Raw genomic sequence first — 13341 nt, forward strand, 5'->3', positions numbered from 1 at the left:
TGACTTCCATGGTCAGCTACAGGGTTTCACCGAATGGCAGGTCATAATATAATCTTACAGTTTAACGTCTGAGCAGATATTTTTTTTTTTCCCTTGACATACTTGATATAACCTTGGCAGATTAGATTTATAGACAACTCTGTGTAGTTGGGGAAATTATTAATATTGAAAGCATGCCGTAGACCAACCCAATATTCATTTAACCAATGTGAGTATTGATGGATGTTCCAAAACGGCTACCATGACTTTTTATAGGTGACCACTTTAGGATAAAAATATAATCAGCCTGTTGGCCAAGTTGAGTCTTCCATATTCTGACAGCTATTGGACCAAGTGTTTTTCTTTTATTTTTACTAGCATGGCTCTGGATGTGATGTCCTGTCTTCATGTTTCTACTAGTTTGACTGGAAATGTGCTACCAATTTATGCAATACATTAAGGCCCTTTTTTACGCTGGCCGTTGATCGGCCAAACAGAGGTTCATACAAACACCCGTTCTGGATAGTAGTCCTGTGCAAACATGCCAAAATGTCTGTAGTTGTTTATTGGACGATTGCTGACTCTGTTCACATGGGGTAAATGAGCGCCAATCAAGTTCCTATATCGTCTATCTGCACTTGTTCCAAGCAATTTATGTGCCTGTGTAGAAGGGGCCCCCATAGAAATGAGTGTATTGTTGGCCAAACCTGTGGAGAATGCCAAATTCACCTGACCATGTAATGTGTCTTTGGAGAGCAAAGGATTAGACAACATGCTAGATTACCTGACCCTCTTTTTGCACCTGATGTTCAGGTTTGTGTAGATAAACTCTTTATAATAGCATCCACCCTACGTCTTTGTTTTACTGGATCTCCATATTTATGGCTGTCAAGAGAAAGCTGTCGGGCGAGTCAAGTGAGTGCTTTTATGAATGCAGGTGACCTTATGTCTATACAGACAAATACACCTTCCATAAAATGTGATCCAAGTACTTACCAGACACGCCAAGTGACATGGTAGTAAAAGTTTGGGTCAAGTTTTATTTAGCGTTTCTCCATTTTGTGAGTTGGAACAATGTTATCAATCATCATGCTGGTGTCACAGGTCCATCTTTACAGGATCCATTTTGATTGTTCCTAGGTGATTCCCCTTGATCTATCATGGATCCATCAGGTTTCCATTTTTACCAAGCTGAATTGCTTACAGATTACCATTTTCCTGCCAAACAGTACCTGCGGAAACCTGACCAATTAAAACTATGACTCGAGTGTGAAAAGAGTCTTGGGCTTCACACAGTTTCACTTGTTAGTACAGAAGGGTGTGCACCAGAGCTGCTCTTCCTCCAACATGGCTTAGGACAGGAAATTGCAACCATTATCTGTCATTTTTTTAGCATGGTCCTTAAAGGAGTTTTCCAGCCTCTGGGACTTATTTAAAAAAAAAAATACAACTACCTGTTCCCCGGCACTCCAGTCCAGCTCCCTTCAGCGGTCTACCATCCTCAGTGGTCATATGTACCAAAGCAGGTCATTGCTTGGTCACATGCCGCTTGGGGACACGTCACTGCTGAGGCCCAGTCACTGGCTTCAGCAGTACATGTGAGCCTGGTCCGTCCAGTGGTTTACAGACCAGAGGCTGGAAGATTGTTGAACGGAGCAGGTGAGTATGATTTATTTTTCAACAGGTACATCATACTGCTGGGGACAGTTAAAAGGTCCTAAGGGCAGGACAGCCCCTTGAAGTGTTCAACCACTAAGTGAGTCTCTCCACTTTTCCCTGACATGACATTGGGAAGGCTTGGGAATGTTACATTTTAACATGCCCAATCCTTTGTAGTCACATGAGATAAGCCACTTCCAGAGGTGTATGGGAGCAGCATACTTCCCTTTGAGAACACATGCAAGCCAACGTGTGCATGTGTAGAGAAATCGGGCAGAGTACCGGTTGGCCAAACTAACGTTTAGTCAACAGCAATGAAAGGTATATGGCCAGCTTTAATTTTCTAGCCACCCGCCTGTATGCAAGTATAAACAGACGATCTCCTTAACTGTTAGGGTACGACCACACATTCAGGTTTCCTAGTGCAGTTTTGGTAGCCAAAATCAGGAGTGGATCACAACTGGAGAGACAGTATGGTGGACCGATACAACTTCTCCTCTTTTTCTGGTTTTTGCTTCACCCTTAGTCTTGTCCTTTAGGCCTCGTGCACACAAGCATGTGCCTTATGTGCACACTGTGGAACCATTATTTCTCTGTATTGGGCAGTATTAATCTATAGGGGGATCTCCAACTGTGCTTGGTCTACAGCTTGCATAATCATCTGCCAAATCTAAGAAATGTTAATCGTTGTAGTATTCGGAAACCAATATGGTGGCACAATTTTTCTCAAAGCACAATAAATTCTAGTGTCGTTCCAAAATGTTAGGCTGGATTAGACGCTGTATGAAAACTTTACTGCGCTCTCTGTGACGGCAGCACGAGGGGAGGAAAATTCTCTGCTGGCACAAGCTTCCCTCAAGAAAGAAGGTGTAAATGGTCACATTTTTGTTATCTTGGGTACAGAGTATTGTGACCTTCAGGTGGTTACGTTGGCAGCGCAGCTATGACATAATCTGTATGCAAGGGACAGCTCAGAATAAAGGAGAGCCACCCTCCCGGGGATAGATGCTGCTGTTTTTAAATGAATATCCATTTGCCCAGTTCTAATAATTGAAGGGTATCAAATGAATTGCAGATGTACTGGATCTGTTTTACCGGCTTGGATACCTCTCTCTATCTGCTGGTGGAGGTTGGAAAACACCTGCATTTGCAGGTAATATTGTGTGTCAAATATCTGTTATGTCACATGTAATAGATATTTAGTTTTGTGTCAGGTGGATAGTTAATATATGTACATGTAATTAAAAAAAAAGAAGGCTTTTTTTGAATTTTTTTTTTCTGGTTACATCTTCCTTTTACTATTGTGAAATCCAAACCTGCTGCTGGCAAGATGTTACCTAAACTGAGACTGTATTTCGATTCCCAGAGAATCCAACTCCAACTTTTGTCTGTGTTCAACCATTTCTAATGTAATGTCCACTCTAACTTTGAGCAATAAGAAACATTTATCAAAAAGTCTAACCCCCAGCACTTGTAGAGACCGTGTGTACTAACTGGTGGTCAGCCTTGACATATATCTTTATTTGCTTTAAGTCTTTTTATTCATCTGAATTCTAATTTTGCTCTTTTCCAAAAGGTTGTCTTCTTTTCTTTTTCCCTCACAGGGCCGCAGAGACTTCCTGATCTTCTACATTTAACCATTTTTCCTCCACCTGTCTAATCCAGATTTTACGGAAAATTCTGCTTTTGTCTTGAATGAATGTAAAAGTGAAGTCATATTGGTGTGGATATGGCTGTGGGGTGGGTAGGAGATGGCCTATAGGACCCTAAAGCTGCTCATTCCCATTAGCCCATGGACACCACAACCAGTTTTCGTTTTTCCCCTTTTGCTCTGCCTTCCAAGAGCCATTACTTTTTCAGTTTTTGGTCAACATGGCCAAAGACATGATTGGAAAATGGCTGTTTCTAATGGATAGATTTGCTACAAAACAACTTTATCCCCAACCCTCCCACTTGGAGGATGCAAATTAGAAGCTTAAAGTCAAGCAGGTCCAGCTTGTCATGCCCCCGTCCTGCCCCTTCCCATCGGTGTTGTTTTCGTCCGATGCGTTGTGTCCGAGATCCCACCCATGAGACGTCCTTGTTTTCAGCGCCTGTGTAGTTAGCTCAGTTGCACTGTACCTGGCTTCAGGGCCTCTGGGTCCATTGTGCACCGAAAACTATAGAGGACAAGTGTGAAGAGGTAGGATGGGACATGGCAAGCTTGACTTTACATGCAACAATGTTCAATCTTCTTTAGTGTTAATTTAAACACCCCATAGACCCCTGCAGCAAGCCATGTATTTCCATAAATCCTATTACTAATGCAGACTGAGATGGGAAAGCATGGATTAAAGGCGTTGTCCAGGAGTAAGAAGTACAAGGATGCTTTCTTCTCAGAAAAGTGCCACACCTGTCCATCCCGTCTAGAGGGCCTGAGCTGTAATATCATACACAACCTATATATAGACAGGCGTGGCACTGATTTTTTGGTAGAAAACAGTCTAGTTTTTTCTTATTCTAGTCAACCAATGTGTATGGCCAAGGTTTGTCAGACAGTGCAACTATGACAAGCCCAGATGTAGGGGTACAAATACAAAAGAACAAGACACCAACAGTTTTTTCCGTCTCCTGCTGTATTTATCAGATTTTTTTAGAAGTATATTTATGTGAAAACAAATTGTTTGGTGCCCTGAAAAAACGCTGTATGGAGGCTGTTAGAAAGCGCCCTTAATTGGGCAATTGCTCAACTTTTAGTTTGCACTAGTTTTTTGCACAGGATGACTTTAATGGTTTAATAATCATTCACAAGGATTCTTCTCCACAGTTGCTCCGGTGGATATACATATGTACTTTACTTTGTCTCTGTTTCTTTAACTAAAAGTATTGTGAAGTTGGCCGGATAGAGAAGAATGGACGTTCTCTGGGACTCTGGTGCCAGCAATCTTTCAGACTTTTTTCTTTTCTTCCTCCTTATTTGGTGCAGGACTTTGGGAAGTGTCCTCGGTTACGTCTGTTCACTCAGGAGTATATTCTGGCACTAAACGAACTGAATGCAGGAATGGAAGTGGTGAAGAAATTTATACACAGGTCAGTGGCTGCTCTTTGGATTGTTCTACTGCTTTTTCATTTTCTCTTCACTGCACATACACTTTAAAGTGAAGCCCTGGTTTGGAGCTACTTTACTTCTGTTCTGGCAATCGTTCACCATTGCGAAGCAGCAGAGCAGAGGGAAATATGGCAGCCTGTATTCTTGGGGGTAAATCCCCTCAACAGATCCCGACAGCCTGTAACTAGTGACGTGACAGAATACAGGCTCCTGTAGCTGGAGATTATAGCCTGCCTCGGTGGAGCAATTTGGATGCTCAAAACAGGCTTTCCCAAAACGCTTGCATTTGTCAAGGGAGCAGTTGTGGGAATTGCTACTGATGCAGCCCCAGAGGTAGAACCTTGCGTCATTGTCTTCTGGCAGGAACGATTATCATTCCTTTACCATACAACTGTGTTCACATTGCAGTTACATTTACTCACTCATTTATCATTGTCCAGGTCAATTGCCCTCCTGCCCCTAATTCACTTGAGAACAATATGCCAGAGAAGACAAAATGTGTTTTTATTGTTTTTATGAAATTACTGGCATACCTGGAAGTTCTAGAGAAGTTCTAATAGATTAGCATCTATTAAATATAACAAGTGCCTCCAGTACTAATCAATATCATCTATGCGAAACAACTTCCCCTTTGTCTTTGGCCTTGGGAGACTGTTTACACTGGGTTATCACATAGATTTTGGCCATAATCAGACCAATGTCTTGATGATTAATCATCAGGCATGTTTCTAAACGAGGCCCAGTGACCTCATCATAAATGAGGCCTCTTTCACACGTTGGTGAATCGTGAACGTGTGCTCCAAGCACCACTCATGTATCCTTCGACTTTAATGTGTGTATTCACACATCAGTGGTTTTCCATAATGACACCACAGAAGCTTGCCCTGTTTTGTCCCTGATTATGGATCCGTCAGGAACCTTTATAGTCTATGGGTCCATGAAAACTATGTACACAACGCAGATGACATCTGTGTTTGGTCTGTGTTGCTCATACTTTGGATGTAAAGCCTAGCAGTGTCCGTGGAATACAGATGACACAAGGAGGGCAAGAAACGAACACATGGACCAAAGCCGGATCCTTTACTGATGAACTAACAACCTTTTTGTCACCATGGACCCGGCCGGACTTGTGAAAGAGGTCTAACAGATACAATAGATCCAGTTATTTATTTATCTTTTTCTTTTCATTTTACATACAAATTTTGGCTCTGTAAACTAGGTGGTATAAAATGATAGTACAAGAAGGTCTATAGGCACATATAAAGGTGATGTGTGAACTCCAATCTGTGTATTTATTTATTTTTTGTTTTCAGCATGCACGGACCCACCGCAAACTGTCCACACCCTAGAGTCCTACCAAACCTGGTCGCCGTGTGCCTAGCTGCCATTTATTCCTGCTATGAAGAATTTATTAACAGGTCAGTATTTTGTGTTTCAGAATTGTTATAAAAATTGGCTCAGCACTGGTCCAGGTGCTTGGATCACCTGAGAATGGGCCAACGATATAGTGTGGCTGTCATGAAGGTATCATAGGAACTGCCATTAAAATCATAATTGGGGAAAAGTCTTATCGTGCACTGTTTAGAACAGGCCTGTTCATACCATTAGGACTGCTTGGAGGGATGTGGTAAAAGGTCCCGTGGATATGCCATAAATGTTTGAGATGAGGTTACCCTTTCAGTATGGAAACCATTTAGCAAAAGATTGATCTAGCACTCCTTAAAATTCCAATGTTATTAGTTTAGACCTAGATTATTGGAGGTTCTTGGCTAACTTTACTCTGAAATATGGTCACTTACTGGCATCATGTCCCATTACGTGGCTTCAGACAGCAGAAATTAGGCCAAAATTATGAGTTGGCCAAATAACAATTTTTGTTTTTGTTTTGAAGCCGGGACAATTCACCAAGTCTAAAAGAAATCCGGAACGGCTGCCAGCAGCAATGTGATCGCAAACCTAATATTCCCTTAAGGCTCCTCCATACCAACCCGGACCTTGTCTCTCAAGAGGTGACGTCAGCCGAATCTCGACACAAGCCAGTTATTGTCACATCAAATGAGATCCACGTGGAGGTTGAGCGCAACAACACGGTTAATCAGAAGCTAAAGGCCAACACTGGCAATGACAGCGAGCCTAACTTGATTGACTGTCTGCTCATCAGCCCAGCTTGTAGCACCATGAACATAGAACTGAGCCCACAAGCTGAACGAGTGCTGGGGTGCTATGTGGAAATCCTAAAAATACTGTAAGTATTCATCTGTATACTCTGGTATTCTTTATTGCCCATCTAGTTCTGGAAAAAGTTGGTTGACCACCATTACTGCTCCCACACAAGTTCATTCTTCCTTGCTACTTATTATATACCTGACTATTCTCCTCTTCTTGGTCATAATACTTCTGCTGCCCATCAATGGCCTTTGCAGTCAAGTGTGCAAGAATGCCATGCCACTGCTGAGCCTGGACCCTGTGACCTCTGGTTCAGCAGGGACCAGGACAGGACATGGCGCTGGAACGGAGGGCATTTTAGCTCCTTAAAGGCAATCTGTCACCACAATCTTGGACTATTATCTGCAGTAATACGTGAGTGGCAGATTAGATTAGGAGCCCAGATCGCTACTTTTATCTAACCACTGCCCTCTGTTCCAACGCTGTCAGTGGGGAGGGGGGGGGAGCTGTGCGAGGGATCATTTTTTTGCAGTCCCAGTTATTGTTTTTATTGCTATTTTGGTATAAGTGGGACCTTTTGATAATTTTATTTCTGATGTTCACCGTGTGGGTTAAATAATGGGAAATTTTAATAGATCAGGTCCTCATATATATGTACAATCCCAATTCCAAAATACGTCCTTTTACATGCAAAAGCTGTAATTTTTATAAATGCGAACTATTGCCCGTAATTGTGAAATCTTATGAATTCAGTGCAGAACAGAAAATGTTATTAGGGGTGTGCTCTGAGCTATAATGCAGGATCTATACAGGATAAGTACCAGATCTACAAATGTACTCATAATTAGGGCTCATTCAGAGGGCCGTGAGTGTTTTGCAGTCCGCAAATTGCGGATCCACAAAACACGGAACGCACATGGCCAGCCCTATGCAAAAAATGACTATTTTTGTCTACAATTGCGGACAAGAATAGGACATGCTCTATATTTTTTCCGGGGTCACTGAACGGAACTACAGGTTCCATCTTGTGCGGCCCCAAAATTGCTGAACGGATGCAGACCTATTCATACGGTTGTGTGAATAAGCCCTTATAGATATATGCACATTAAAAATTAGTTGTGCCAAGAAAGGACATGTTCTTTCTTGTCTCAGCGCCAGGACGGACGCCACCGGAAACTGCTGTGGGTGTCCGCATTGTTGTTTGGCTGAATTGTGAGCGGGTCTGCGAAATTCACATTGAAAATCCATGTCATAAAACGGAAGACTTTCTACCCCGGAATACGCAGTGGATTTCTCCAAAAACGCTGCTTGAACGTTTGGAAATTCAGTTATATGTAAAGACATTTTTGGTCAGCATGTTGAGAGGATGCGGAGTACTGAGCACTCACACACTTTGCACTGGTTAATCCAGTGTCACCAGTCATCCCTCATTATGGAGGAAGTGTTGGTTTCATTGCTGCGCTGACGTCTTTCCTACATTTTATAGGAATGACAACACCCGGCCATTAATCCGTTTTGTACGCCTACAGTTTGACACAAATAAAAAAATTAAATAAAATACACAGGTTATATATAGAGATGGCAGATGCAAGGACTAAAGGGTGAATGTTCTCATCCACAGATGAAACCGAAATAAATAACCATTCCTGTATCTCAGAAACTGCAGCCCTAATCATTTGTATCACCAGGCATGGGAAAAGGAATGCATTTTACAGAAGGGAGTTTTTGGGCCAAAAGCCTATCAGAAGTGGTCAGGTGGGGTTCAGAGATCGCACCGTTGGTCTTTCCCTTTCAGTCACAATTACGATCTATGATGCAGCGATAGTTGGGGGGCTATAGGGGGCCCCAGAGTCGTGATCTCCTATTGTACCCTATTATAATATCAACAATATGCAAAGAGGTGGCTCCTGAGAAAAGAGAACCATCTCGCTAGTGCCACCTCTTGGAAGTGGCTCACCAGATTGTGAGTCACCATCTCCCAAGCTTCAACTCTTATCAGGTGTTATGTCCCTATGTGTCAAAATCCAACTTTTTAGCAAGCCTTGAAATGTAAAGTATAAAGTGTTGAGTAGAGGAACAGCCTGCCGGAGTTGATCGCATCCGACATAGCTGGAACCTGACGAAGCACTGCCAGGCCCCCTTGACTATAATGGTACCAAGCAGGGATCCGGCCTGTTTCCGGCATTAGTGCCCAGATTCAGCTGGACAAATACCGCTGCAAGTAGTGTTTTTTGTCCGGCTGAATCCCGGCACTAATGGCGGAAACAGACTGGATCCCTGCCGGGTCCCATTATAGTCAATGGGCTCCAGCGGGGAAAGGTAGTATCAGGCATAGCCTGATACAATAAACTCCAGCGCAGTTTAGCGCTCGTGTGAAACTAGCCTTAGTTGTCTGAGTGACCTCAACGATGGTGACCTCAACCTCAACATATTGGATGGTAGCCCAACTTTTCCCAAAACCCACGCTCCTGTATTGCTCCTTAACTAGTTGATTTTCCATTCAGGAGTCTGGGAAAGTTAGATGGCAACCTTGTTAGAAGTTATAATGGTGGCTCTTGGTTGCCACCCACCTCTCTAAAAATAATTTTATACAAAAGACGACTCAAGGTGGCCATACACATTAGATGAAGACTGAGCAGTCATGTGTATGGATGGCAGTATCCCAGCTCTCTCCTCACGGCAGATAAGGATTTTTACAGTTGGGATTTCAACACACCCCATTCTTTGTTCTCATGGTAGATGGAGGTGTCCGACAGCAGTTTATTCTTCTGTCCCCACTAAGCTGAGAGTCCATGTGTATGAGTGGGTCCGTAGAAATAGCTATTTAAGACCACCTTTAGATTTATGGGTGATTTCTTGAGTTTGGATGACTCCTTTAACTGCAGTTCTGCTTTGTCTGCTAATATTTTACTTGTTTTAGGAAATCAGATATTTTTTTTTTCTGCCTCATTGTTGGGAAAGCGCTTTATTTCAGTTTAGTGTCAGGAAATCCGTGCCACAAAGAGAGGACTAGCCGACCGTGACCCTGCATGATAACTCCGGGGGTTAACTCCGGGCACTGGTTGGAAATGTAGACCTGCTGTGGTTGCAGAAACAGATGGTGAATCACCATCTTCCAAGCTTCAGCTCCTATCAGGTGTTATCTCTGGGAGTGTTCCAGTTATAGCCTGGAAATAAACACGAGACATGTTACACGCCTCTCCTAAAACAATACCGTTGAAGGGGTGGCAACATTATCTTTATGGGGGCATTAGGAATGAAAGATAAGATCTGCTTTCAAACAGCCTGTCTATGGGCAATAATAGGGACATTTTATATATTAGATTGGTGAGTCCAAACTGTAGAGGAACCCTTGGAAAATGTTCAGTCCTGGGAAACCCCTAATGCCATTCCTGCCTTAAAGAAGCTTGGTGCAGAGGCGGGTAAAGCTTCTGTAAGCTTTCTGTCCGGTGCTAGAATTTGGCTCTGCTCAAAGATGCTTTGCAAAGCAGTAGATTGATATCCATTTGCTGTTCCTATTCGTAGGCAGGGTGCTGAATCTCCTTGAAGAGGCCAGTCCTGTATGCAGACTTACAGGACATACTCCAATGTATGGAAACTTACTGGAAGTACTCCATGGTATGGAAACTTACTGGAAGTACTCCATGGTATGGAAACTTACCGGAAGTACTCCATGGGAAACGGATATGCAAAGAGGAATCTGCCAAGAAAAAGAACATCTCACCAACGCCACCTATTGGAAATGGTTGTCTATAAGTCAAGATTCGACTTCCAATAGGGGACACCGGCGAGATGGTTCTCTTTCTTGGGAGATACCTCTTTGCATATTGGTTCCTCTCCTAAAAGTGACAGGTCTTGCTGCTGTGGGCTGAATCAGGCCTTAAAGGGGTTATAAACCTTTAAAAAAAAAAAAACACAAAGGGGCGGATGTGCTGCTCAGAGTGCTCTGCTCCTTTGGGTTTCATTGGTTCTGTTTGGCTTTTGGAGCGTATGGATCCATACTCCACACGCTTGAAACGCCAAAGAAAGCCGAAGAGTTCTGAGCAGCAAATCTACCCTTCGTGTTTTTACAAAAGTTTTAGTTACCTTTAAGTTAGACATTGTGAGGTGTGAGGTGAATTTATTAAGATTGATGTTTCTTACGCCTGTCTTAATGATAAAAAATACGTTGACGGAAGATGCCTGCCTGTTAATAGTGCACAAGCAAATCAAAGCTCCTGACTAGCATAGTCTTCTGGCTCAAGTATATTTAAATTTTTCAGGCCAGGTAGACCCTCCCGTCCACTATTTTTTCGAAAAGCAAAGAGTACGGCATAAATGGTGGAAAATAAGCAAATTGTTCACAAAATGTGACTGAGCTACAGTACACTGGCATGACCACTACACAGTGGACTGAGCCTTCCTGCTCCATCTGTTATTTAGTTTGTGGCATGGTCAGCAACCATAAATGGCTGTTCAGTGGGGTTTCCAGGTGTCGGATATGAGGATTCCCCTTTAATAAATTGCCCTCTTTGAGTACTGCTTTCGAAGGTCAACTTCAGTTGAGTAATTGCAGCCAGTGGCGCAACTCTACTCATGTTGCACATGTTGAGTTGGGCAACGTTTTCCTGGTTGAGACACATTCTTATAGAGGTGAATGGGGAAAAGTTAAACAGTTAAAAAAAAGCTGTCGTCTTAGTATAACCTTGGTCAAGCCCTTCCATAAAAAAGAGCTTCCACGTGTCAAGTGTCACCAAATCCAAAAATATACACTATAAAACATGAATATCACAAAACGGTCTACCTGTTACTACATGCATGGGTATATCCCTCAGTACGGGTAGATGCCTATATCAAGTTCACTTCTAGGAAGTGTATAATAACACTCCCGGATAAATATTGCCCAAAACAATGGTACAGCAGGAGCCCTAAAATAAGCAATGGGACGGAGAAAATGGGGGAAGAAATAGAAAGCTGGAAAAAAAAATAAAAAAAAAATATATATATATATATATATATATATATATATATATATATATACATACATACACTGCTCAAAAAAATAAAGGGAACACTTAAACAACACAATGTAACTCCAAGTCAATCACACTTCTGTGAAATCAAACTGTCCACTTAGGAAGCAACACTGAGTGACAATCAATTTCACATGCTGTTGTGCAAATGGGATAGACAACAGGTGGAAATTATAGGCAATTAGCAAGACACCCCCAATAAAGGAGTGGTTCTGCAGGTGGTAACCACAGACCATTTCTCAGTTCCTATGCTTCCTGGCTGATGTTTTGGTCACTTTTGAATGCTGCCGGTGCTTTCACTCTAGTGGTAGCATGAGACGGAGTCTACAACCCACACAAGTGGCTCAGGTAGTGCAGCTTATCCAGGATGGAACATCAATGCGAGCTGTGGCAAGAAGGTTTGCTGTGTCTGTCAGCGCAGTGTCCAGAGCATGGAGGCGCTACCAGGAGACAGGCCAGTACATCAGGAGACGTGGAGGAGGCCGTAGGAGGGCAACAACCCAGCAGCAGGACCGCTACCTCCGCCTTTGTGCAAGGAGGAACAGGAGGAGCACTGCCAGAGCCCTGCAAAATGACCTCCAGCAGGCCACAAATGTGCATGTGTCTGCTCAAACGGTCAGAAACAGACTCCATGAGGGTGATATGAGGGCCCGACGTCCACAGGTGGGGGTTGTGCTTACAGCCCAACACCGTGCAGGACGTTTGGCATTTACCAGAGAACACCAAGATTGGCAAATTCGCCACTGGCGCCCTGTGCTCTTCACAGATGAAAGCAGGTTCACACTGAGCACATGTGACAGATGTGACAGAGTCTGGAGACGCCGTAGAGAACATTCTGCTGCCTGCAACATCCTCCAGCATGACCGGTTTGGCATTGGGTCAGTAATGGTGTGGGGTGGCATTTCTTTGGAGGGCCGCACAACCCTCCATGTGCTTGCCAGAGGTAGCCTGACTGCCATTAGGTACCGAGATGAGATCCTCAGACCCCTTGTGAGACCATATGTTGGTGCGGTTGGCCCTTGGGTTCCTCCTAATGCAAGACAATGCTAGACCTCATGTGGCTGGAGTGTGTCAGCAGTTCCTGCAAGACGAAGGCATTAATGCTATGGACTGGCCCACCCGTTCCCCAGACCTGAATCCAATTGAGCACATCTGGGACATCATGTCTCGCTCTATCCACCAACGTCACGTTGCACCACAGACTGTCCAGGAGTTGGCAGATGCTTTAGTCCAGGTCTGGGAGGAGATCCCTCAGGAGACCGTCCGCCACCTCATCAGGAGCATGCACAGGCGTTGTAGGGAGGTCCTACAGGCACGTGGAGGCCACACACACTACTGAGCCTCATTTTGACTTGTTTTAAGGACATTACATCAAAGTTGGATCAGCCTGTAGTGTGTTTTTCCACTTTAATTTTGAGTGTGACTCCAAATCCAGAC

The 13341-nt window shown here is 43.5% G+C and overlaps 1 protein-coding gene across 4 annotated transcripts in view; it reads left to right on the plus strand.

Moving 5' to 3' along the window:
- Positions 1-13341, plus strand: part of LOC120981239 (c-Maf inducing protein) — a 167338-nt gene that overhangs the window by 109986 nt on the left and 44011 nt on the right. For 2 of the 4 annotated variants that reach the window (XM_040410846.1, XM_040410847.1), the window contains exons 8-11: positions 2714-2791; positions 4604-4707; positions 6040-6144; positions 6618-6971. In XM_040410846.1, coding sequence (XP_040266780.1) covers positions 2714-2791; positions 4604-4707; positions 6040-6144; positions 6618-6971 — 641 coding nt within the window. The remainder of the gene's footprint in view (positions 1-2713; positions 2792-4603; positions 4708-6039; positions 6145-6617; positions 6972-13341) is intronic. The other 2 variants (XM_040410848.1, XM_040410849.1) reach the window with 1 other exon arrangement.

The sequence above is a fragment of the Bufo bufo genome, chromosome 10, assembly GCF_905171765.1.
Source record: "Bufo bufo chromosome 10, aBufBuf1.1, whole genome shotgun sequence".
In the NCBI taxonomy this organism is placed as follows: domain Eukaryota; kingdom Metazoa; phylum Chordata; class Amphibia; order Anura; family Bufonidae; genus Bufo; species Bufo bufo.